General features: G+C 34.1%; 1 protein-coding gene across 1 annotated transcript in view; it reads right to left on the bottom strand.

The window, feature by feature from the left end:
- Positions 1-855: 855 nt before the first annotated feature.
- LOC120608470 (C4b-binding protein alpha chain-like) overlaps positions 856-27,843 on the bottom strand; it is a 93,606-nt gene continuing 66,618 nt past the window's right edge. Inside the window, exons 13-16 of the mRNA XM_039870261.1 lie at positions 15,967-16,149; positions 3,605-3,655; positions 2,132-2,163; positions 856-1,603 (exon numbers count right to left, since the gene is read on the bottom strand). Of these exons, the coding sequence (XP_039726195.1) occupies positions 1,586-1,603; positions 2,132-2,163; positions 3,605-3,655; positions 15,967-16,149 (284 nt within the window). The 3' untranslated portion in view covers positions 856-1,585. The remainder of the gene's footprint in view (positions 1,604-2,131; positions 2,164-3,604; positions 3,656-15,966; positions 16,150-27,843) is intronic.

The raw sequence follows: 27,843 nt of genomic DNA, 5'->3' as shown, positions 1-27,843 counted from the left end.
TCATTCCTCTTGTTTTGAAACAGTTTAAGAAAAATAGGTATTACTTCTTTATTAAATATTTGGTAGACCTTATCTGCGAAGTCAACTCATCCTGGACTTTTTATTTTTTTGAGACTTTTTTGATTACTGATTCAATTTTTTGCTAGTAATTGACCTGCTTAGATTTTGTATTTCTTCCTTGTTCAGTCTTGTAAAGTTATGTGCTTCTAGAAATTGATCTGTTTCTTCTAGATAGTGGAATTTTTTGGCATACAATTGTTTGTAGCATTCTTTAATGATTCTTTGTATTTCTGTAGTGTCAGTTATCAATTCTTCTCTTTCATTTATAATCTTTTAAAAATTTTCTATTTTGTTTATTTCCACTCTAACTTTTATTATCTCTTTCCTTTGTTTACTTTGGGTTTTGCTTGTTCTTTTTTTCTCATTTCTTTAGGTGTAAAGTTAGATCGCTCATTTGGGATTTTTAACATATCTTGAGCTAGGTCTCTATGGCTATGAACTTTCCCTCTTAGAACTGTTCTTGCTGCATCCCATAAATTTGGGGTATTTAAAAAGTAACTAGTAAAATAAAAAGCTTGAGCTCGTTATGAGTGAAGAATGTATCTTTATTACATAGTTCAAATAAAATGATTAATATAAAAATAATAAAATAAAATTAAACCATGAATACCAAAAGTCTTAAAATTAATAGTTTGGTTTCAACATTATTTCCAAAGCAGTAGGGAAAAACAACTAAAAATCAGAAATTTCAAAACACTTAATCTTGGTCTACACTCCAGTATTTATTCTAAGTCTTTCATTACAGTGTAAATGATTTCATTAAAATTTAAGTTTAAAAACTCTATATTGTCCTTAGAAGATGTACTGTTTTCAGTGTTAAGCTTCCCCATTTTTCATCTTTGTAGATGAAAAGATAATTAAAGTTGATGAGGTGGCTTACGAATCTAACCCCTCTCAGCAACTTTTAAGTTTTAGCCTTCAGTTTTACTGCAACCTAAGAAATTAAGAGAACGTCAGTGTTGCTTTTTAATTCCCAAGTTTAACTTATATAAATAATAACTCCAAATGAAATAAAATTGTGTATTTGAGTGAAGACCCCTATATAGTTTCTAACAATAACCAAAGTTATATAGACAAATGGAAACTTCCATCCTAAAAATTCTAGTGACTATACCTGTCACAGATTCCTGTTGTAAATTTTATCTTGGCCACGAGTCCAATTTAGAAATAGGGTATACATAGTGTAAGAAAGTCCCCATCATGGTCCATAATTTGCTGTAAAACTTAAACCAAAAATTTCACAAAAAATTTTCTTACAGTCACAATAGCTGATGCAACTCTGCACAGACTACTCATGTGACAATAATATTAAAAGTAACTGAAAATATTTTTAGCAAAGAAATGCATGCAATTCTGATGGCACACTCAGACAGGCACATTTTTAAAAGAGGCATCATGCAATACAGAGTACAAACGAAAGCTTCAAAAATGTATGTTATGTATGAGGAGCACCAAAACATTCAAGAAACATGTTTAATTTACCCTCTCTTCCTGATGAGAAGAAATTAGTACACGTAGATGCCAGCTACTGCAACACCAACAACTACAAGAAAACCAAGAAACAAATGATGTGTAACTCTAAAAGCTAATACCAAAATTCAAAATATAACAGAAGAAATTAATGGTTACAATTCAGTAGTCAGAAAATGTAATTTAATTTAAGTACATATATATTTATATTCCTTCTGGGTTCTTCGCCAAGAGCAAGACTCTGAACTCACTCAAACAGTCCACAGTAAATCAGAGAAGAGTCCTAATGGCTTAACTTCGAAAATTACACAAAGAATATTTAGGACGCAAACTCATCTGACTAATCATCTCAAAAAATGTGTATTATTTAAGATTTGTCACAGAGAGGACATATAGAATAAAATATATTCAATTGTCAATACAAGGTGATTATCACTTAAGATGTCGGGTGTTTCTAGATGGGTTTACTAAATTTCAAGCTACAAAATGTGTAGAAACTGAAAATCATTTAAAAAATTATGTACTTCTTCATGGTAATATTTTAATTCAAATGGTATCCAAGTTTGAGACATTTATAGTAAGAACAGTATGGGGCACTTACAGTAAGAACAATCACAGCAGTGAGTCCTCCATCTGAGAAAAAATAAAACCAGTTTGATATAATTGACCATATATGGGTCTCCAGATAGCATTTACATTTTAATTTTGACCAGATCATGTATAAATTATAGCAAAGAAAATGTTTCTCAATCCAGTTTAGTGACACTGTTAGTGCATCTAGGTAATTTTGATCATAAAACCTTTCTAATCCGATTCCAGGCTTAGGGTCCAACATTATTTTGTGCTATAGTTTCCGCACTAGGTTATTTAGTGAAAGTTATTAATAGAACAATTAGAATTCATTGATTAGAGGAAAGTCATTTTAAAAACATATTATCTCATTATAGTTGGTTTAGTCCAGTATTCAGTCTATATTTCTTATGATTTATAGAAATTTAATGTATCCTTTTCTCACCAAAAGTGGGTCTGTGGAATGTCATAATGAAGTTCTCTTAATCTATCACCCAGGTGCAATCTTCACAAACAATATTTATCTTATTATCAACACCTCCTTATCTCTCCATCCAAAGAAAATTAAGACATAGTCTTAATTATGAAGGAGATTCTAAGCATGTACGTGAAACACTGGGACACATGGATGAAAACTATGCATAGAAACTTAAACATGCATTTTTGACTATCTAAGGAGCAATAAATAATACCACCAAATCTTAATTCTTAGAAATGTTGGTGACTTTTACCTCTGCTTCTAAGTTTCCATTATTTTTATGAAATTTTTATATGGCAAAATACACAGTGTCATGTTTACCTCTGCTCTTTTCTTTTCAGAAAAAAATTATCAAGTGTTTAATGTCTTAAGACGGCACTGGATTAACTGGCACGATAACAGTTTGACCACATTGTTCAGTGGGAAAACATAAAAAGCCTAAGGCACATTTTATAAAAAGATTACCTTATTAGTCTAATGTAAATAAAATACATATTTTTCATTTACTCATCAAGAAATATTATATTTAATTTAACTATACAGCTATACTTTATCATTTTCTTAATATATATTGGGAGAACCTTGTGAGTCTACATAAAGTGTGGTATAACAACATGTTCTAGAAAAACACTAACCCCACTTGTAATATTTTAAGGCTTGTGTATACAAAGTATGAATAAAAAGAAAATTTACCTATAAATTGCCATCACAAAATTATCACATAGAAAGGAAGTTATGTTTTATATATTTTAACCTACATATAAACACAATATTTAATAAAGTTACCTCACCATACTAGGAATCCTAATTTGGAGCATCTCTTGAAAACTGTATTATCTATGTGTCTACACATTACAACTGGTTACATTCGTCATGGTATCTGCACTATTTAAATAAGCACAAATGTCAATTATCACCCATTTGGGACAAATGTTTCTACTCTAAGTACAGGTAATTTAAATATGATATTTCCATGTAGAACTGTAAGATCTCATAATGCCGACTTATTAATAACCAAAATAATACCTAAATCCTTAACGTCATTAGGTTGTGATTCATCATTGGGAGTGAGATTCTCTGGAAAACAGAAAAAACGAAAATAAGTAAAAAGAAGTAGAAAATAATAAAGTTTAAAGACTTCTAAATTCATAGGTTTTGATTTTTTTTGCCTTTGTACAAAACCCCTTATAATTTCATTCTCCTTATATAAATTATATTAATGTTTCTTATTAAAAGTAGTATAAAATATTATAAATTTAAATTCAATGTTATCAGCATTTTTCTTCCTGTCCAGTAACATTTCTTGTAACAATAGTCTGTGGTACAGCAAGCAAACTTTTCATTAGTGTATTGCCAAAATTAGCTGTGGATTCAATGTGATTCTACGTAAAATTAAAAATACAGGAAAGCTTAAAAAACAATTTAGAAGTTTATCTGCAATAGAAGAAAATTTCAAGATAATAAATTCCATTTATGAAAAATCAATAGCTAACGTCATACTCAATGGTGAAAGACAAAGATTTCCCTTAAAATCAGGAACAGGAACAAGATAAAATATCTGTGTTTGTCACTTCTGTTCAACATAATATTGGAAGTTCCAGTTAGAGCAATTAGCCAAGAAAAAATATAAAAAGCACTTAAATTATGAAGGAAGGAATAAAACTATCTGTTCCAAATGACATGATCTTTTAAGTAGAAAAATCTAAAGTTTACACACAGAATAGCATGTGCACATGCACATAGAGAAAGAGAGAGAGAGAGAGAGAGAGAGAGAAACACATACTTGTAAGAATTAATAAATAGATGTAGCAAAGTTGCAGGCTACAAAATCAGTAAGCAAAAATCAATTGCATTTCTATTAACTAACTAGTAACTAATTTCCTAATTTCCTAATTTCCTTTTTGGATTAACTAGTAATCCAAAAAGGAAATTAGGAAAACAATTTAATTTACAGTAGCATCAAAAAGAACAAGATATTTAGGAATAAACTTAACCAAGGAGGTGAAAGACTCTGACACTGGAAACTACAAAACGTTGCTGAAAGAAATTGAAGATGACATAAATGGAAAGATCTTGTGTTCATAGAATTGGAAGACTTAATATTGTTAAGATGTTAAAACTACACAAAGCAATCTACAGGTTAAATGCCATCCCTATCACCATCTTGAATATGCATTTTGCAAAAGTAGGAAAATCCAATATATTATTCATATAGAATCTCAAGGGACTAGGGCTAGCCAAGACAGTCTTGAAAATGAAGAGCTAAGTTGAGAGAACTCACACTTTTGGATACAAAATATACTCAAAATCTGCAATAATTACAACAGAGTGGTCCTGGCATAAAGACAACACGCAAACCACTGGAATAAAATACAGTGCCCAGAAATAAATAAATAAATATATTCAGATAATTGTCTACAGGAACATTTAAGTGGGAAAGGACAGTCTTTTCAAAAAATAGTTCTTGTAAAACTGGATATGCACATACAAAATAAACTTTGATCTTTACATTAAGCCATATACAAAAATTATGTCCAAATGGAATCAAGAATTAAACATAAGAGCTAAAAGACAAAACTCTTAGAAAACATAGAGGACAAGATACATGATGTTAGATCTTACAATGATTTCCTGGATTTGATACCAAAAGCGCAGTTAACAAAAGAAAAAAAAATAAATTGGACTTAATCAAAATTAAAAACTTTTGTTTATCACTGATTACTATCAGTAGAGTGAAAAGTCAATCCACAGAATGGGAGAAAACATATGCACATTGTCTATCTAATAAGGGATTACTATCCAAAATATATAACGAACCTCGGAAATAACAACAAAAAGAACCCCAATTTAAAAATAGGCAAAGAATTTAAGTGATATTTCTCTGAAAAAAATACATAAAAGACCAACAAGCACATGAAAAGATGATCAGTCGCTAGTCATGAGAATGAAATGAAAGTGACAATGAGCTAACACTTCATATATATTAGGATGCCTATTATCGAAATACAGAAAATAAGTATTGGGAAAGAGGTGGAGAAACTGGAACCTTTGTACATCACTGGTGGGAATGTAAAATGGTGTAGGTGCCACTGAAGACAGTATGGCTGTTCCTCAAAAAAATAAATAAATAAAAACAGAATTACACATAACTCAGCAATTCTACTCTTAGGTATATATTCTCCAAAACTGAAAACAGAGACTCAAATAGTTACTCAAATGCCAGTATTCAGAGAAGCATATTCGGAATATCCAGAAGTTGGAAACAACCCAAGTGTCTATCAAAAGATGAATAGATAAAAAAAACGTATATACAAACAATGAAATATTATTCAGCCATAAAAGAAAATAAAGTTCTGATATATGCTACATGTTGGATAAACCTTGAAGACATTATGCTGAGTGAAATAAGCCAGGAGTTATTCTATTTCTATGAGATACCTAATAGAAAGTTCACATAGAAAATTGAATAGCAGACAGGCGAAAAAACACGGTGGAGTGAGAGATGTCTCCAGTTCTCTCCCCTTGAAACAACAATAAGCTGAACATCTAAAACTCAGCAAAAAACACTCAAACTGCACATCAGCACAACTGAATGTGGGATCGGCGCATAAAACCTACTACAGGTCAGAACCCTGTGTGTTGGGCGGTGGACTGGGAGATAAAGAAGCTGCTTACGTAGCTCCCCGGAGCTCCCTGTAGGAGGAAGGGAAGGGGTGAAGGCACAGCCACTTCCCTGTATGACCCAGCCTGGAAGTGCCCGGAATTATACACAGCTGGCAGCAGGGCTCAGTCATCAAGGCAGAAAGCAGAGAAGGGAGTGGGACCGCAGAAAAACAACAGCTGATTTTTACCGACTGTGGTTGCAAAACCAAGGCTGAGCCACAGCCTCCTACCCCCAACCCAGAGAGCCCCTCCCCCAAAACCTTCCGAGACAGAACACTGTGGAGCCCCAGGGAAATCTGTGCAAACGCTACCAAAACTGTTGCTAACATTGATAGGGCCTGAAACTGAGAGTAGTGAGCATGTTTAAATATCAATCAGAAAATAAAGATGCATTTTTTAAAGCTTTATATAAATCAGGGATCTAAGAGGCTTAGACGTCACCCACTGGAAAACAAAAGAAAAGTGCTTTGCAACAGGCTAAGGAGAGACCTTTATATAATAATCTTCTTTCTGGAAAAAAAGCAGAATACATTTCCATTAATGCCCTAGCAGAGAAATAGCCCATTAAACACCATGAACCACCAATGTGACAAGGCATCTCAGAAAGAGAAAAATCTCCAGAAAATAAGCTTACAGACATAGAAATATGTGACTTAAATGACAGAAAATTCAGGATGGTACTTACTTCTGAAAAAACTCAATGAGATCTAAAAGAACTCAAATCAACAATTTAAAGAATTGAAAAAACAACTTGATGAGCAGAGCAAGGAGATTGAAACCCTCAATAATAACCAAATAGAACTTCTGGAGATGAAGAACACACTGCAAGAGTTGAAAAATGAAATAGCAAGCTTTGGAAATAGAGTTGACCAAATGGAGGAAAGGATTAGTGATATCGAAGACAGAAATCTAGAAATAAATCAGAAGGAAGAAGAGAGAAACCGAAGAATGAAAAATAATGAAAGAGAAATTTAAGAATTAGCTGATACCTTCAGGAGAGGAAACATAAGAATAATGGGCATTATCGAAGGCGAGGAAAAGGAACAGGGATTAGAAAGCATTTTCAGACAAATAGTTGATGAGAATTTCTCAAATCTAAGGAATGAGCTCGAGTTTGGAATTCACCAAGACACATTGTATTAAAGTTATCAGAAATTAATGGCAAAGACAGAAGTCTCAGGGCAGCCAGGGAGAAAAAAAAACGGTAACTTATAAAGGTAAACACCTTAGATTATCCTCGGACTTCTCAGTACACACCTTACAAGACAGAAAGGAATGGAATGAAATATTTAAGCTAGTAGTGAAAAGAACTACCAGCCTAACATAATGTATCCAGCTAAGCTCTCCTTTACATATGAAGGAGAAATTAAGACTTTTCTAGATATACAAAAATTGAGAGAATTCTCTACTACGAGGCCTGCAGTAAAAGAAATACTGAAAGGCATCAGTTCATCTAAAACAAAATGACAAAAAAAAAAAAATTAGGAGTAAAGTGACTATCAAGCAAATAGAAGCAGAGGAGTGCAATCCTTACTAAGATCAGGGTATTATAAGCTTAAATAATAATAAGAGAATTGTTATAACAAGATAGTAATGAACGTTCAGCATATATAGGAACAAATTGAGATAACAATGACTGAAAAGGTGGAGAGTCAAAGATCCAAATTCACAAAGGAAATGGAGATAAGGCACGTGAAGAAGAAAATGGATGATATATATATAATATATATATATATATTAGATATATATATAATATATATATATATTATATATATATATAACGATCCTTTACACATTCATAATTATATCCATATGCCAAAGATTTAGAACCGAGTATGTATTATAAAGCAAGAAAGACCAGAGGGAAAACCCACAAAGCCAACCAAAATAAAGAAAACAGAAACACAAGGACAAGAAAGCAATGGAAACATCGAGCTACCAGAAAGCAAAAGACAAAATGGCTATAAGAAGACCTCATATTTCAATAATCACCCTAAATGTAAATGAATTGAACTCAGCAATAAAAAGGACAGAGTTGCAGAATGGATCAAAAAACAAAACCCAACCACGTGCTGCCTCCAGGAGACACATTTCAGATCCAAAGACAAATATAGATTCAAAGTCAAAGGGTGGAAAATGATATTTCAAGCAAATGGCATTCAGAGAAAAGCGAGAATTGCGATACTAATATCAGACTAAATAATCTTCGAAATAAAAAAGATAAAGAAAGATACTGAGGGACCCTTCATAATGATAAGGGAAATCATGCACCAAGAAAACATTACACTTATTAATATCTATGCTCCCAATCAGGGAGCCCCAAAATATGTAAAGCAATTACTAACAGAACTAGAGGGAGAAACAGACCAAGACACTATTGTAGTGGGGGACCTAAATACCCCACTGTCGGATATGGACAGATTATCCAAACAGAAAATCAATAGGGAAATAACATCTTTAAAGGACACATTAGACCAACTGGACACAATTGACATTTACAGAGCCTTCTATCCCAAAACAGCTGCTTATACATTCTTCTCTAGTGCACATGGAACATTCTCAAGAATCAAGCACATACCGGGACACAGAGATAACCTCAAAAATGTAAGAGAGTTGAAATCAAAGCCATATTCTCTGATGATAATGCTTTGAAACTAGAGATCAACTACAGAAAGAAATCAGGAAGAAACACAAATACTGGAGATTAAACAATATACTACTGAAGAATAACTGTGTCAGAGAAGAAATAAAAAGAGAGATGAAGAGATACATAGAAATGAATGATAATAATAGTACAACATATCAAACTTTTGGGACATGGCAAAAGTGGTCATGAGAGTAAAGTTCATATCATTACAGGCCTATCACCAAAAACAAGAACAAGCCCAAATAAACAACCTAATGCTTCATCTTAAAAAACTAGAAAAGGAAGAACAAATGAAGCCTAAATCAGCAGAAGGAAAGAAATGATCAAAATTAGAGCATAAATCAATGAAATTGAAAACAGAAAACAGTAGAAAATATAAATACAACAAAGCGCTGGTTCTTTGAAGAGGTTTATAAAATTGACAAACCCCTGGCTAGACACTAAAGAAAAAAGAGAAAAAACACAAATAAACAAAATCAGGGATGAAAGAGGGGAAATTACGACTGATATCTCAGAAATTCCAAGGATCATACAAGAACTATGAAAAAGTATATCACACCAAATTTAATAACCTAGAAGAAAAGGACCAATACATAGAAAAATACAATCTTTCTGGAGCGAATCAAGAAAAACGGGAAAGTCTATATAGACTGATCTGCAGTATGTAAATTGAAACAATCATTAAAAAAACCTACCAAAAAGTAAAAGTCTAGGACCAGATGGCTCTACTAGTGAATTCTACCAAACATTCAAAGAGGATTTAATACCTATTCTCCTGAAACTCTTTCAAAACATTGAAAAGGAGGCAATACTTCCCAACACATTTTATGAGGCCAATATTACTTTGATACCAAATCCTGGAAAAGATAACACACACACAAAAAAACTACAGACAAATATCTCTCATGAACACAGATGCAAAAATCCTAAATAAGATACTAGCGAACCGAATACAGCAACATATTAAAAAGATTACACACTACGATCAAGTGAGCTTCTTCCCAGAGGCACAGGGGTGGTTCGACATATGCAAATCGATTAATGTGATACACCACATAAACAAATTAAAAAATAAGAATCATATGATCATATCGATAGATGCAGAAAAAGCCTTCGATAAGATACACCATCCATTTATGATCAAAACACTTAACAAAATTGGTATAGAAGGAAAGTAGCTTAACATAATAAAGGCCATATATGACAAGCCCTTAGCCAACATTATACTTAATGGTGAAAAACTAAAAACTTTTCCTCTAAGATCAGGAACAAGGCAAGGCTGTCCACTATTGCCACTGCTGTTCAATGTAACGTTGGAGGTCCTAGCGAGTGTAATCAGGCAAGAGAAAGATATAAAAGGCAATGAAGAAGTCAGACTGTCACTATTTGTGGATAACATGATTTTCTATATAGAAAACCCTAAAGACTCCACAAGAACACTACTAGAAACTATAAGCAAATACTGTGAAGTCCCTGGATACAAAATCAACATTCAAAAATCCATGGCTTTCCTATACTCTAAGAATGAAGTGTCAGAAAAAAATGTGGAAAAATAATTCCTTTTGCAATTGCAACAAAATGAATAAAATACCTAGGAATAAATTAAACGTAACAATTGAAGGACCTATATAATGAAAAATCAACATAGTTAAAATGACCATATTACCTAAAGCATTACACAGATTTAATGCAATCCTCATCAAAATCTCATTGGCATTTTTTAAAGAAATAGAACAAAAAATCACCAGATTTGTATGGAAGCACAAAAGGCCCTGAATTGCCAAAGTCATCCTGAGAAAAAAGAATGAGGCTGGAGGCATCACTCTGTCTGACTTCAAATTATACTACAAAGCGGTAGTAATCAAAACAGCATGGTATTGGCAGCAAAACAGACACATGGAACAGTGGAATAGAATCGAGATTCCAGAAGTAAATCTATATTTATATGGGCAAATAATTTTTGACAAAAAAGCCAAAAACATAGAGTGGAGAAAGGAAAGCCTCTTCAATAAATGGTGCTGGGAAAACTAGAAAGCCACCAGCAAAAGAATGAAACAGGACTATTGTCTATTACCACACACCAAAATTAACTCAAAATTGATTAAGGACCTTAATATAAGATCTGAAACAATAAAATGCATAAAAGAATACATAGGAACTACACTCAAGGACCTTGGACTTAAAGAGGATTTTATGAATTTGACCTCAAAGGCAAGAGAAGTAAAAGCTAAAATAAATGAATAGACTACATGAAACTAAAAAGCTTCTGCTCAACAAAAGAAACCATCATCAAGGTAAAGACACAGCCATCTGAATGGGAAAATATATTTGCAAGCAATTCTTCCGACAAGGGCTTAATATCCAAAATATACAAAGAACTCATATGACTCAATAACAACAAAAAAATGATCCAATCAAAAAATGGGAAGTGGACCTGCACAGACATTTTTCCCTAGAGGACATACAAATGGCCAAAAAATATATGAAAAGATGCTCAACATCGCTAGCTATTAGAGAAATGCAAATCAAAACCATAATGAGATTCCATCTCACACCTATTAGAATAGCTATAAGAAACGAGACAAGTAATAACAAATGTTGGAGAGGATGCAGAGAAAAAGGAACCCTCATATACTGCTGATGGGACTGCAAATTGGTGCAGTTACTATGGAAAACAGTATGGAGGTTCCTCAGAAAACTGAGAATTGATCTACCATATGATCCAGCAATCTCTCTACTGGGTATTTACTCCAAAGACTTGAAAACCCATAACCAAAAAGATATTTGCACATTGATGTTCATAGCAGCATTATTCACAGTGGCCAAGACATGAAAGCAACTGAAGTGTCCTATGATAGATAATTGGCTAAAGAAGCTGTGGTAGATATATGCAATGGAATATTACTCAGCCATAAGAAGAGATGAAATACTGCCATTTGTGACAACATGGATGGAACTAGACATAAACATGCTAAGAAAATAAGCCAGACATAAAAAGTTGAAAATCACATGATATCACTTATATGTGGGATATAAACCTAAAAGCATAGACATGGACTATATACTAGTGGTTACTAGTGGGGAGAAATAGGATGGAGGAGGTAGATTGGATAAAGGGGGTCAAATATAAGAGGATATGGTATGGGTGAAGTTGGTAATGGGGATCAAATATATGGTAGCTGAAGGAAACAAGACTTTGGGTGGCAAACACAATAGAATATACAAATGTCAAATTATAATGTACACCTGAAAATTATATAATTGTATTAACCAATGTTACCCACAATAAACTTAATTTAAAAAAAAAAAAAGAAGAAAATTGAATAGTACTTACAAGGGCTAGGAGAGGGGGAATGAAGAGTTTTGTTTAAGGGGCATAATATTTCAGTTTGAGATGATAAAGTCTAGGAGATATAGTAGAGATGGTTGCACAACCATGTGAAAGTACTAAAAACTACTGGAAGGTACACTTAAAATGGTTAAAATGTAAAAAAATAAGTGATCTATAAAAATTTGCATAAAGAATGGCCTGAAAATTTCTGTAAAGGTAGTGTTCTGACAAATATTAAAACATATTATACTATTACAGTGAAAAATAAAACAATTTGGTGCTGGCATATGCATGGGGAGAGTTCAAGGAACAGAAAGATGACTCGAATGCCTAAGAATTTAATGTATGCTAAAAACTGGAACTTCAAAACTGTTGGAGAAAAGATAATTTATACAACAAATGGAGATGAGTGGAGTGGAAAAGAACCCTGTCTCATTCAATGTACCATAGTGTATATATCAATTTCAGATGGAACAAAATGATTTAAATGCAAAGAATGCAATCGGAACATATGGCTGAAAAGTTTACATAATTTCATCATGGGGACATCGCACTTTTATGATAGAGACACAACACTCATAGCCATTGGAGAAAAAATTGATATATGCAACTATTAATGTAAAACTTCTGCGCATATACATAACCACTGATGGGAGAAGAGTTAAATAAATATGGTCTATATTAAAGTTATTATTAAAAAGAAAGTGAGGAGGGAGGAGGTAGAAAGGGTAAAGAAGGTCAAATATATATTGACAGAAGTAGATCTGACTTTGGGTGGTGAACACACAATACAATATACAGACGATGTATGATTGAATTCTACACATGAAATATATTTTTATAATCAATGTCACTCCAATAAATTTAACAAAAAATAAAAGGATGAACATAAATCTAAATACAACCCTAATCTAAGACAGTAAGTGTAAAACATGAGAGTTTTAGAAAAATATGAACAGCATGATCCCATTTCAGTTTAAGAAAAAAGTAAAAAATGCTAAAGTATGTGTATCTACACATATAAGGATACTGATGTATAGAAACAGATAAAAAGACACCTACACTATTCAGTTACTAATTCAGGTAATGTACTAGGGGAAAGAGAAGGAGACTAATCTTTAACTCTGTATACTCTCCTAATGTTAGAAGTTTTACAATTTAATATGCATATACTACTTATGTAATTGAAAATTATACAAAGCAATCTATATCCAACAGTATAAAATCTTAAAAGAAAAGGGACTAGTAAGAATAAGGCAAAGAAAAAAACCTAGAAAAAATATGTTCACTTTGTGTCTAAAGGGCTTTAATTTATGAGTTCTGACAAATCAATAAGAAAAGGTTTAAGATATTTGAGAAAAGATCCCTGCAGCTTATCTTCTTTATAAGCATTTCCTCACAATCAATTCTATCTTCTTTGAGACAGTAAACTGTATCAGTATTTTATACATCCTTTATGAATTCTTACGATCAAGTCTTTTAGAAGAGCATATCAGCAAACATAGTATCTCACAATGCATAGACTCACTAGGACTATGTGAGTAAACATGGATGGGTTGACGAGAATAAACAGCATATGCTATCTTAATGTATCAGTCCACTAAAAAAAAAAATCTTCCCCACCCCCAAATCTCAGAGCACTGAATTAATGTACTCAAGGAGGCTACTAGGTACCAGGTAAACAGAAATTATGAAAAGGTGTTCTAATTACGATGTTATCATACACAATTCCCCTCAATCCTTTAAAATATTAGGACAGTAGAAAATATACAAAAAAATTAGAAGCCAGTAATTGAAATTTGTTTGAGTTCATCACCCTTATTAAAAAACAGGAAACTAAGCCTACAGAAAGGATGTTACTTGAGTAAGCAGAGCCAAACTAGGACCCTGAATAAGGTCAGCACGGGTTAATACTCTTTCTATTACAGTAGTCCCTCATTATCCATGAAGGATACTTTCCAAGACACCCAGTCAATGCCTAGAATTCCAGATAGTATCAAACACTATAGATATATTATGTTTTCTCCTATACAGACATACCTATAATAAAGCTTAATTTACAAATTAGATACTGTAAGAGATTAACAACAATCATAACAAAATAGGACAATTATAAGAATATCCTGTAATAAAACTGATGTGAATGTGGTTGCTCATTCTCAAAATATCTTATTATATTTTACTATCCCTTCTTCTTGTGATGATGTAAGATGATATGATGCCTACATGAAGAAGTAATGTGGATACACTGGACAAAGGATGTTTCACGTCTCTGGTGGGACAGAGAGGGACACCTTGGGATTTAATCGCACTACTCAGAATAGTAAGTAATTTATGAACTGTTCATTTCTGGAAATTTCCGTTTAATGTTTTTGGACCATGGTGGTTGCAGATAACCGAAACCACAAAAAGTGAAACTGTGGATAAAGGGGGATTACAGTATTCCTCTTGTCTCTTGCTTCTGCTGCAACAAAAGGATAGCCAGAGATAGCAGTACTGAAGCAGGAAGACGATTCCTTCCACTATATCAAATAATCTCTCAGGTCTTAAGCAGAGCAGTTAATCAGTCATCCATACAAGAAATCCTCCATTTCATTTTAATAAATATGAACTTTTCCTAACTTTCAGTTGCTATAAAATTTACTTTCTTTTGCCAGTAAATGCATAAAGATAAAAAGAATAATTGCATGAAGCAAGGAGAGGTGAGGGTGGTAGAAATACAAGTCTTGTTCTAGAGACAGCAAATATTTCCTAGTTTAAATGGTGCTGTATAAAAAAAACTAAACTGGTTGCAGTCTAGGAAATAAAACATAGTCCTTTACCAGGAAAATAACCTGTAAAAGTGTCACCAGATCACTTAAAAGGCGAATAAAATGGTGAAATAACATACATATTGAAAAAAAAGACATGGACCTTCCTCTTTATTAATATTAATAGGAGTGATGCTGTAAGTCATATGAGCTTCCCTTTAGACTTTCCTATATGCTAGGCACTGTAAGTGGTTGAAATACATCTCAATGTTACATTACTATCACTCAGTGAGGAAAGCATTGAATCTTTTTACATATAAGTAAACAAATTTAAGTTTACATAACTTGCCAATTTTACATACTTGTGTTTATCTGCTGACAATGGCAAATAATTTTACAATCACTAAGTATAACAACTAAAGTAGTTGTAGGTATGTACGTCCTCTTACATTTCTAAGAATGATGAATAAGTGCAAATCACCAGAAATTTAAGAACTTTTTGAAAATCAGGAAGAATTAAAACAATATTGAAATACATAAGCAGGAAGTTACTAAAGCTGAGGCATGGTAAATTATAGGTTTTGAACTAGGCCAAGTTGACACTGGATAAAAATATAGATTGGAGCAAATACTTGGGAATTAATGCTTTATTTTCATTATATAAATTATGCTTTTCATTCTTTACTTAAAAATTCCCATGCTTTGATTTACTCTGAAAATGGTTGCTATATATTTTTATTCATAAAACTGCCAAACAGAAATTTATACGCCTGTGTGATGCAAACATACAAAATAACAACAGCAGAATTGTTGTGATGAAAACATACAAAATAACAACAGCAGAATTGTTTGCAAATTGTATGTCATACATGTCATGGAAATGAATACAAGAAAGTTAAATACCAATATGGCTTTATTTCATGTATTCAGTATAATCAATATTTAATGTCAAAGAAATGAAATATAAAAAAGAAAAGAAAAAAGACACTTTTCGTACCTTTAATACATTCTGGCATCGCGGGCTCCCATATACTGTTAGCATCACAAAAAATTGTGTTGCTGCCTTTAAGGTGAAAACCCTTCAGGCATTCAAATACAACCTTCGCTTTGTAGTAATATTTAGTTTTAAATCCTGACACCAGTTTTCCTTTCTTGAGGACTGGATTTTCACATTTGACCACTGTGAAGTGGAGAAATTTCAGAATTAACGAAAAACTGCTTTAATATAGGACAGAAAAACTAGTACAAAGTAGTAATTTCCAGTGGGAACAGAGAGACAAGGAATGAAAGGCAGGATGTTAATTAAAAAAAAAAAAAAGACTTGATTTATGCATTTTAATGCAAGGCAAACAGATTTAGAGAACTCTAACAACTTTTTCCCACCTAGAGCTAACTGTCATTATAGCTTATTGGTTTCCCACATTTTTTTTTTCTACTGCAAATTTTGTGAAAGTTCTGACTACCGGAAAGAAATTCTGGCTAAGTACAAACATGACTATTGATACTCATTAGCTTTAGGGATTTTTTTTTTTCAATTAGAGTTGACATTCAATATTATATTGGTTTTAGTTGTACAGTATAATGGTTAGACAATTATATAACTTATGAAGTGATTCTTCTGATTAGTCTAGTACCCACCTGGCACGATATATATTTATTACAATATTATTGACTATATTCCTTGTGCTGTACCTGTACTTTACATCCCTGGGACTATTTTGTAACTGCCAATTTGAACCTCCTAATTCCTTCACCTTTCTTAGCCCGCCCCCCGTATGGTAACTAACCATCAGTTCATTCTCTATATCAATGAGTTCATTTTTGTTTTGATTATTTTAATTTTAGATTCCACATATAAGTGAAATTATATAGTATATGTCTTCATCTTTCTTACTTATTTCACTTATCATAATACCCTCTAGTTCCATCTGTGTTTTTACAAATGGTAAGATTTCATTGTTTTTTTTTTTAATGGCCAAATAATATTCTATTTTATATATGTACCACATCTTCTTTATCCAACTGTCTGTCAAGGGACACTTAGGTGGCTTCCATATCTTGGCTATTGTATATGAAATGTCCTTCTTTGTCTCTTGTTTGCCTTTGTTTTAAAGTCTTTTGTCTGATATAAGTATTACTACCCCAGCTTTTCTTTTCATTTCCATTGGTCTGAAATATCTTTTTGCATCTCTTTACTTTCAGTTTGTATATCTCCTTCATCTAAAGTAGGTCTCTTGTAGATAGTATATGTATGGGTCTTGTCTTCTTCTTCATTAAGCCACCATGTCTTTTGATTGAAACATTTAATCCATTAACATTTAAAGTAATTATAGATATGTATATAGTTATTACCATTTTATTATTCATATTTTTATTTTTTATTTTTTATATTAAATTTGTTGGGGTGACATTGGTTAATAAAATCATATAGGTTTCAAGTGTACAAGTCTGTAATACATCATCTATATTGCATTGTGTGTTTACCACCCAAAGACAAATCTTCCATCACCATATGTTTGACTTCCTTTACCTTTTCTACCTCCTCCCTTCTGCCCTTTCTCTCCTAACCACCATACTGTTGTCTGTGTCTCTAAGTTTTTGTTTGTCTTGTTTGTTACTTTCGTTCTTATATCCCACATATGAGTGAAATTATACGGTTTTCAACTTTTTTCTGTCTGACTTATTTTGCTTAGCATCGTAATCTCAAGATCCATCCATGTTGTTGCTAATAGCAATATTTCATCTTTTCTTATGGCTGAGTACTATTCCATTGTATATATGTACCACATCTTCTTTATCTAATTATCTATCAAAGGACACTTTGTTTGTTTTCATGTTTCAGATGCTGTGAATAATGCTATAATAAACATAGGGGTGCATATATCCTTATGGATAAATGTTTTCAGAGTAGATACCTAGAAGAGGGATTGCTGAGTTATGTGATAATTCTATTTTTAGTTCTTTGAGGACCCTCTATATTGTTTTCCATAATGGCTGTACTAATTTACATTCTTACCAGCAATATATGAGGGTATCTTTTTTTCCCTACAACCTCTCCAACACTTATTTCTTGTGTTGTTAATAATAGCAATTCTTATAGATGTAAAATGATACCTCATTGTGGTTTTGATTTGCATTTCCCTAATAGCAAGTGAAGTTGAGCATCTTTCATATGTCTGTTAGCCATTTGCATATCTTCTTGGGAGAAGTGTCTGTTTAGGTCCTCTGTCTGTTTTTTAATTGTAATGTTTGCTTTTTTACTGTTGAGTTGTATGAGTTCTTTATATATTTTGGATATTAGGCACTTATTGGAAGAATTGTTTGCAAATATATTCTCCCATTTGGATTGTTGCCTCTTTATCTTATTTATGGTTTCTTTTGCTGTGCAGAACCTTTTTAGTTTGATATAGTCCCATTTATTCTTGCTTTTACTTTCCTTGTCTTGAGGTCAAATTCGTAAAATTCCCTCTAAGATCAAGGTTCATGAGTTCAGTACTTATGTTTTCTTCTATGCAATTTATTGTTTCAGGTAATATATTCAAGTCTTTGATCTATCTTGAGTTAATTTTGGTGTATGGTGACAGATAGCAGTCTAGTTTCATTTTTTTGTATGTGGTTTTCCAATTTTCCCAGCACCCTTTATTGAAGAGGCTTTCTTTTCTCCATTGTATGTTTCTGGCTCCTTTGTCAAAAATTATTTGCCCATATATATGTGGGTTTATTTCTGGGGTCTCAATTATGTTACATTGATTAGTCTATGTGTCTGATTTTCTGCCAATACCATGCTGTTTTGGTTATTGTCGCTTCGTAGTATAATTTGAAGTCAGAGACTGTGTACCTCGGCTCTTGTTCTTTTTTTATCCCCCTCAGGATCGCTTTGGTTTTTTGGGTCTTTGTGATTCCACACAATTCCAATACATTTTTGTTGTATATTTTTTAAAAATGTGATTAGGATTTTGATGGAGATTGCATTAAATCTGCATTGCTTTGGGTAATATGGCTATTTTAACTATGTTGTTTCTTCCAATCGATGAACATGGAATATCTGTTCATTTCTTTGTGTCTTCTTCATTTTCTTTTAAAAACATCATGTAGTTTTCAGTGTATAGGTCCTTCACATGCTTTGTTAAGTTTATTCTTAGGTATTTTATTCTTTTTGTTACAGTTGTAAAAGGAATTTAAAAAATTTTTTTCTTCTGAAATTTCATTTTTAATATATAGAAATGCAATGGAATTTTGTACCTTGATTTTGTATCCTGTGACATTACTGTATTTGTTTATTTTTTCTAATAGTTTTTTGGTGACGTCTTTATGGTTTTTTATATAAAGAATCATGTCACCTGCAAAAAGTGACAATTGGACTCCTTCATTTTCAATTTGAATTCTTTTTATTTTTTTCTCTTGCCTGATTTCTCTAGGTAGAACTTCCAATACGATGTTGAATAAGAGTTATAAGAGAAGGCATTCTTGTCTTGTTCTTGATTTTAGAGAAAAAATTTCAGTTTTTCACCATTAAGTATATTAGCTTAGGGTTTGTAGTATATGGCCTCATTATGTTAACATATTTTTCCTTCTATACACATTTTATGAAGTGTTTTGATCATAAATGGATTCTGTATTTTGTCAAATGCTTTTTCAGCATCTATTGATATGATCATATGATTTATATTCCTTATTTTGTTTATGTGATGTATCATATTGATCAATTTTCAGACGTTGAAACATACTTGTGCCCCTGGAATGAATCTCACTTTATTGTGATATATGATCCTTTTAATGTGTTGTTGTATTCTATTTGCTAGCATTTTGTATACAATTTTTGCCCTGTGTTTATCAGAGATATAGGTCTATAGTTTGTGTGTGTGTGTGTGTGTGTGTGTGTGTGTGTGTGTGTGTGTGTATTTGAGTGTGTGGGTTTTATCCTTATCAGGTTTGGTATCAGGATAATGTACTCATAAAATCAGTCAAGAAGTATTGCCTCTTCTTCAATTTTTTGAAAGATTGAGGATAGGTATTAAATCATCTTTGAATGTTTTGTAGAACTCACTAGAGAAGTCATTTGGTCCTGGACTTTTATTTTTTGATGATTGCTTCAATTTCCTTACTGTCGATCAGTCTATTTTCATTTTTCAGTTCTTCATGATTCAGTCTAGGAAGGCTGTATATTTCTAACAACTTGTCCATTTCTTCTATGTTTTTGAATTCGGTGGCATGTAGTCTTTCACGGTATTCTTGTGTGATCTTTTGTATTTCTGTGGTTTTGGTTGTAACTTTTCCTTTTGAATTTTTGATTTCATTTATTTTCATATTATCTCTCTTTTTTTTTTTGGTAAGTCTAGTCAGGGTTTGTCACTTTTACTAATCTTTTCAAAGAATGAGCTCTTTGTTGTACTATTTTTTTCTATTTTTGTTTTCTATTTCACTTAATTCTGCTCTAATTTTTATTATTTCCTTCCTTCTCTCAACTTTGGGATTCATTTGCTCTTTTTTTCTATTCTTTAAGATGTAATGTTTGGTTGTTTACTTGAGAATCTTCTTGTTTCTTGAGATAGGCCTGTAATGATATAAACTTTCTTCTTATTACCCCTTTTGCCGTATCCTCAAAGTTTTCATATGTTTTATTTTTATCCTCATTTGTTTCTATGTATCTCTTGATCACTCCTCTTATTTCTTCTTTGACCCTAACTTTCTTTAGTAGCATATTTTTTAATCTCCACATATTTGTGGTTTCTCCCTCTTTCTTTTTGCAGTTTCAAAGCATTGTGGTTGGAGAATATACCTGATATGATTTCAATCTTTGTAAATTTGTTGAGGCTAGTTTTGTGTCCCAACATATGGTCTATCCTTGAGAACGTTCCATGTGCAATATAGAAAAATATATAATCTGATATTTTGGGCTGAAAAGTTCTGTAAGTGTTGATTATGTCTATTTGGTCTAATGTGTTATTTAAGACCTAAATTTTCTTATTGATTTTCTGTTTGGCTGCTCAATTGACAGATGGATGCAGTATTTAGGTACCCTACTATAATTGTGTTTTTGTCAGTTTCTCCCTTTAGTTCTGTTAGTAGTTGCTTTACATATTTTTGTGATCCCTGATTGAGAGCATATATATTGATGTGTTATGTCTCTTGATTATTTTCCTCTTTATCATTATGAAATTTCCATCTTTGCCTCTTGTTACCATTTTTATTATGATGTCTGTTTCATCTGATATAGGTACAGCTATATATTTTCTTCTCTGGACGCCATTTGCTTTGAGTATTGTTTTCAATCCTTTCACTTTGAATTTACATTTGTCTTTTCAGTTGAGATGGGCCTCTTGAAGGCAGCATATGGTTGTTTTTTAAAGAAATTTATTTATTTATTTTAATTAATTTCAAATATACAGTACATTGGTTAGACATCTACATAGTTCATAATGATCCTCCCAATTGCTCCCTCCTGACCCTCTATCTAGCCAACATATTAATGCTAACTGCCTTCCCTATGCCATGCTCCCCATCCCTGTGACCATCCATCAGCTACTGATTTGTTATTCTTTAACCCTTCATCCCATTCTCCCAATCCCCCAACCCTCCCTCTGTCCATCATCAAATTGTCCACTATATTTGTGAGTCTGTTTTTGATTAGTTTGTTCTTTTTGTTCCTTAGATTCCACATATAAGTGAAATCATATGGTATTTATCTTTCTCTGTCTGACTTAAATACCTTCTAGGTCCATCAAGGCAATATCTTTTCCCATCCCCTTCTTTTTATTTTTTGTGTGCCTTTTAATCTGAAGTGAGTCTCTTGTAGGCAGCACGACGTAGGGGTCTTGTTTTCTTATTTATTCATCTACTCTATCTTTTAGTTGGAGCACTTAATTCTTTTCCATTTGAGGTACTTATTGATAGAAATGTAGTTGTTATCATTCTTTCTTCCTGTTTTTGATATATGTTTTTTTTTTTCTTTTTAAAGAAGTCCCTCCAACATTTCTTGTAAAATTGCCTTGGTGTGATAAATTCCCTCAGCTAATTTTTGTCTGGGAAGCTCTTTATCTGTCCTTCGACTCTAAATGATAGCTTTGCTGCATAAAGTATTCTTGATTGTAGATCTTGGGTCGTCATCATGTCGAATATTTTGTGCCAAGCCCTTCTGTCCTGCATAATTTCTTTAGAGAAATCAGCTGCCAGTCTTATGGGTACTCTCTTGTAGGCAACTAACTGCTTTTCTCCTGCTGCTTTTAAAATTCTCTCTTTGTATTTAACCTTTGGCATTTTAATTATGATGTGTCTTTGTATGGGCCTCTTTGGATTCCTGGTTTTTGGGATTCTCTGACCTTCCTGGGGTTGTATGTCTAATTCCTTCACCAGGTTTTCCATCATTATTTCTTCAAAAAGCTGTTCAACATCTTGTTTTCTTTCTGGTACATCGATGAGATGGATATTTTGATCCTTAATAGTGTCCGATAGGCTCATTAAATTATTTAGTCTTGGTCTCTTTTTTCTTGCCATTCTGATTGAGTGTCCTTGGCTTTCCTGTCCTCTATATACGTCATTTGATCCTCTTCTTTATTCACTTTGTTTATTCCTTTGTTTATTCCATTTAATATACTTCTCATCTCTGACAATGTGCTCTTCATTTCAGACTGGTTCCCTTTTATAATTTCCATTTCTATTTTTATGTTTTTTATCTCTTTGTTGAAGTTCTTACTGAATTTATCTACACTTCCCAAAAGTTCATTGAGCATCTTTATAACCAGTGTTTTGAACTCTGCACCTGTTAGATTACTTGACTTCATTATATCTGGATCTCTGTTCTGTTTTCTCATAAGATTTCTGCTTCTTTGTCTTCCCATTTTGGCTGCCTTTCCATGTCTGTTTCTATGTACTAAGCGAAGCTCCTAAGTCTCCGGTCTTATTAGCTTGGCTTTGTGTTGTAGGTGTCCAGTAGCACAGTCCTGGGAGGATTTCAGCTGCAGGCCAAATTTAGACCAAGCCTCTGCCCCTCTGGGGGCACCTGTTAGTGGCAAACAACCCAAAGATGCTGTGCTTATAGTTGCCTCAAAAGGCCACACCAGAAACCAAGGCCAGTTGCCACCAGTGTGAGTCTAGGCGCAGCTTAGCATAGAGCACCTGACTCGCTGAGGATAAACCAGGATGTGGCTTGGGTGGGGTTGTGATTTGGGGGAGGCAGAGTTTCAGGGAATCTTCTGGGTGGAGCGACCTCTGTTATCCAGTTTGATGATGTCTCTGCTATGGTGGCATTGCGTCTGTGCAGTAGGAGGTGGGAGGGCTCAACAGGGAACAATGGATACCGCCGGCATTTCTATACAGAGCAAGTCTCACCTCGGCCCTCACTCCAACAATTCAGTGTCCCCGTGTAAGTCCCTGGTGCCCCCTATATGCAGCTGAATTGGCAGTAGTGCTCAGAGCGAGGATGTCTGTCACTGTGAAAGTCCACTCACGGACACAGCCCCTTTAAGAGGCATCTGCTGCTGCTGCTGCTGCTGCTGCTGCAGCCTCTATTCCACCCAGCTGCTCGGGGCCGGGCAGCCTTGCGTCCTCGCTCTGTCCTACCTTCTGCTATTGCAGGGTGATTTCTTAGATTTCTCCCTAGTTGTATGGCTTATCTAGATCCCAGGTGATTTTTCCTTGCTGTTTGTTCCTTGTTTGTGTCACAACTTTGATTTGGTTGCCAGAGGGGTGAATAGACCATATTATTTACATCATTTTTTTTCTTCTCCTGGTTGGTTTTGTTTTTTGATACAATTCGCTACTCTGTGCTTTTTTATTGGTGATTTCAGTCCATTTACATTTAGGGTGATTATTGACATATGAGAATTTCCTATAGCCATTTTATATTTTGTTTTCTGGTACCTCTATGTCTTCATTGTTTTCATTGTTTCTCTGTCCTTGTCTTTCTGTGTGTTATTTTAGTTTGGTGGTGTTCTAATTTTTCCTCTGTTTTCTCTTTTTTTCTGTTATGTGTCACAGTACTGGATTGTGTGTGTGTGTGTGTGTGTGTGTGTGTGTGGTGTGTGCGTGTGGTTATCATTAAGTTTAAGTAAAAGAAAGTTTCATATATACAGTAGCCTCTTTTGCATATATCTTATCTCCATTCTTCTTTGCAAATTCAGACTTTTATTTCTTGCTTTTTTATGTTTTCAGTGTCACAAATTATCCCTATTCCTGCTGTAAGTTCATTTCCAAGTTGCAGTAATTATTGTCTTTTTCCCCTTTTTTTTTCTTCCTTTAACCTTTATGTAATATTTAAGTGTATAGTGCCCTCTTCTGAATCAATGTTGCGATTTCCTGCTTCTGTCTGTTAGTCATTTATTCATAGTTTGTATCCTTTTGCCTTTTAATTTCAGGTAGAATAACCACTTCAGTATTTCCTGTAATGCAAGCCTTGTGGTGGAAAATTTTCTCAGCTTCTGAATGTTGCAAAAAATCTTTATTTCTTCCTCATATCTAAAGGATAACTTTCCCGGATATATTATTTTTGGCTGGTAATTTCTCTTTTTCAATAGTTGGAATATTTGATTCCACTCCCTTCTAGCTTGTAGAGTTTCTGTTAAAAAATCCAGTGGTAATCTAATGGGTTTTCCTTTATAGGTGCTGTGTCCTTTTCCCTGGCTGCCTTGAGGATTCTTTCTCTGTCATTAGTTTTTGACATTTTTAATATAAATGTGCCTTAAAAAGGCCTTCGGATTGAGATTTTTAGGTATTCTGTTTGCTTCTTGGATTCGAGGATCCAGCTCTTTCCATAGGTTTGGGAAGTTCTTGTCAACTATTTCCTTGAATAGGCTCTCTATTCTTTTCTGCCTCTTGTCTCCTTCTAGTATGCCCATTATTCTTATATTGCTCTTTCTGATGGAGTCAGATAGTTCTTATAGAGTTCTTCCTTTTTCTTTTTTTATTCTCAAGTCTCTTTTTTCTTCCATTTCCATAATTTCCAGATTTCTATTTTTGATATCACTAATTCTTTTCTCCATCTGGTCAGCTCTATTTCCTAAACCTGCCATTTTATTCCTCATTTCTTTTATTGAGTTCTTCAGCTCCAGATTTCCATTTGTTTCTTTATTAAAGTTTTAATCTCCTTGGTAAAATATTCTTTTTATTTGTTGATTGTATTTCTGTGTTCATTAAACTGCCTTTCTGAGTTTTCTTGCATCTCATTGAGTTTTTTCAGAACTGCAATCTTGAATTTTCTGTCATTTAAATCACATATTTCCATGTCTTTAAGTTTATTTTCTGGAGATTTTTTTTCTGAGCTGCCTTGTCACCTTGGTTGTTCATGATATTTGATGACTTATTTCTCTGCCTAGGCACTTATGGGGATAAACTAAGAGTGTTACCTCTTAAGCAGGTTAATAAGAAGAGATTTTTCTCTTGTTATCCAGCAAGTGGCACTAAAGCACAAGTGCATTATTTTCTCTTGCACTGCTCAGACTTCTTGGATCTGTTTGGTGGTGGAAAATGCCTTATACTTCCTGGGGAGGTAGGCCTCTCCTCTGTGACCAGGTTGATTCAGTCTCAGGTCATTACCCCCAGGGGAAAATATGGCGAGAGAGCCTGTGAAATCCCAGAACTGCCATAGCAGGAAGACACAGTGTTGTGCTGCCTAAGGTGTCCCAGGTGCCTGTGCTGGGATCAACCTTGATGGGTGGGAAGGGGGAGGGTTGGGAGAGGCTGCTGGTGTGTTGAAGCTTTGTTTTCTTTCCAGAAATGACTGCTGCCAGCCCACACCTCTATCTCCACCCTTATCACTGGGATTAGCTGCAGTGTGCATCTGCCACTCAGGAGCTCTCTCTCCAGTTCTCATGGCTTTAGATATTCTGCTTTGTAACCCAACACTCCTGCTAGAGTTTCTTCTGGGGCCCACTGCTAGCTTTGGATGGGTATGGAAAGGCAAGCTCTGGGCGGGTTGGGGGAGGTGGCCAGGCTCTGTAGCTTTGTTTTCTGCCTGGCAATGGTAGCTGCTAGAACACAGCTGTCACACTTCTGTATTTGGTCTCTGCCCCTATCACTGGGATCACCCATATTCTGTGCTGATCCCTCAGACAGGAATGCTTGGGGCTACAAAGAGAGCATCTATAGTCTGATTCTTTCCCTCACCTGAGACCCGCAGTAAGCTCTGGGCTGCATCCGAGGCACCAGTCTCTGCTCTTCTCTCTTCTGTCCTTCCCTTAGTCACCTCTATTTGCCCATTTTCAGATGTGTCAGTGCTTGGATCTCAGATGTGTGTTCTGCAGGGATTCTCTTGTTGAATTGTATCTGTTCAATTTGTTGTAACTTTAAGGGAAAAGATCAAGGGGCCTCTCATGCTGCCATGCTTCTGATGTCACTATTATTTATATTTTTAATTATTTATTTTTTCTTTTTCTTCTTAAGTCCTTTTAACATTCTCATAATACTAGTTTGGTGGTGATGAACTCCTTTATCTTTTTCTTGTCTGGGAAGCTCTTTAGAATCCCTTGATTCTAAATTATAGCCTTGCCTGGTAGAGTAATCTTGATTGTAGGTCTTTGTTTTTCATTACTTGGAATATTTTGTGCCAATCCTTTCTGGCCTGCAAAGTTTCTGTTGAGAAATCAGTTGACAACCTTATGGGAACTCTCTTGTACATAAATAAATACTTTTCTCTTGCTATTTTAAAAATTGTCTTTAATCTTTGCCATTTTACTTGTGATGTGCCTCTTTGGGTTCATCTCGTTTGGGACTCTCTGCATTTCCTGGTTTGTACATCTATTTCATTTGTACATCTGTTATTTCTTCAAATAGGTTTAAATCCCTTGCTCTCTCTCTCTTCCTTCTGCTACCCCCACTATGCAAATATTAATATGTTTGATGTTGTCCAAGGGGACCCTTAAACTATCCTAATTTTTTTTTGGATTCTTTTTTTCTTTTGCTGTTTTGATTGGGTATTTTCTTCTTCCTTATCTTCTAAATCACTGATTTGATTCTTTGGTTAATCTAATCTACTACTGTTTCCCTCTAATGTATTCTACATTTCAGTTATTGTGTTCTTCATTTGTGTTTTGTTTGTTTGTTTGGTTTAAATCTCCATTTTTATGTTTCCTATCTCTGTTGAAGTTCTCACTGAGATCATCAAGCATCCTTATAACCAATATACTGAACCCTGGTAGATTGCTTATCTCCATTTTGTTTAGTTCTTTTTCTGATGCTTTGTTCTGTTCTTTCATTTGGAACATTTTTTTTGTCTCCCCATTTTGGTTGCCTCCTTGCGTTTGTTTCTGTGTATTAGGTAGAGTTGCTATGTCTCCTGATCTTAGTAGGGTGGCCTTATGTAGCAGGTGTTCTGTGGGGCCCAGTGGTGCAGTCTCTCTAAGTCACTTGAGAGTGTTGCTGCAGGTTTGTCCCTTGTGTGGGTTGTGTGTGCCCTCCTGTTGTAGTTGAGCCTTGATTACTGTTGGAAGGCCAGTGAAAGCAATTGATCCTCAGGTTGTAATTGGTTCTAAGGACTGGCTGTGACTACAGTGGAAGAGCTGTTGTGCAGGGGCTGACCTAGAGCATAGAACTAAAGCAGGATTATGATTCAGCAGGTCCTGGTGCCTGCCCAGTCTGCCCTTTGGATGTGTTGTACATGGAGATTGCTGGGAGGGCCCTGCTACAGGCCACGTTTAGCCACCACATGTACTCTGTCCAGAGCCACCTGGAATGAGGCACAAAGTGATCCACAGATGGCCACCACCTGCACTAAGCTTAAAGTTATCAGGGAAAGGTAAAGTCTTGATCTGAAGCTGGCTGCTGTCAGTGCTGGGCTTGAGGCTACTCAGCAAGAGATACAAGGCATGCTGAAGCCAGAGGCTACTTGTTTGGGGTTTGTAAACCTTTGAGAGATTTTAGGAAAGTCTGCGACATGAGCTAA

Source organism: Pteropus medius, unplaced genomic scaffold (genome assembly GCF_902729225.1).
Source record: "Pteropus medius unplaced genomic scaffold, Ma_sr-lr_union100, whole genome shotgun sequence".
NCBI lineage: Eukaryota > Metazoa > Chordata > Mammalia > Chiroptera > Pteropodidae > Pteropus > Pteropus medius.
The sequence above is the reverse complement of the archived record's forward strand: the minus strand, read 5'-3'. Positions and strand labels throughout refer to the sequence as shown.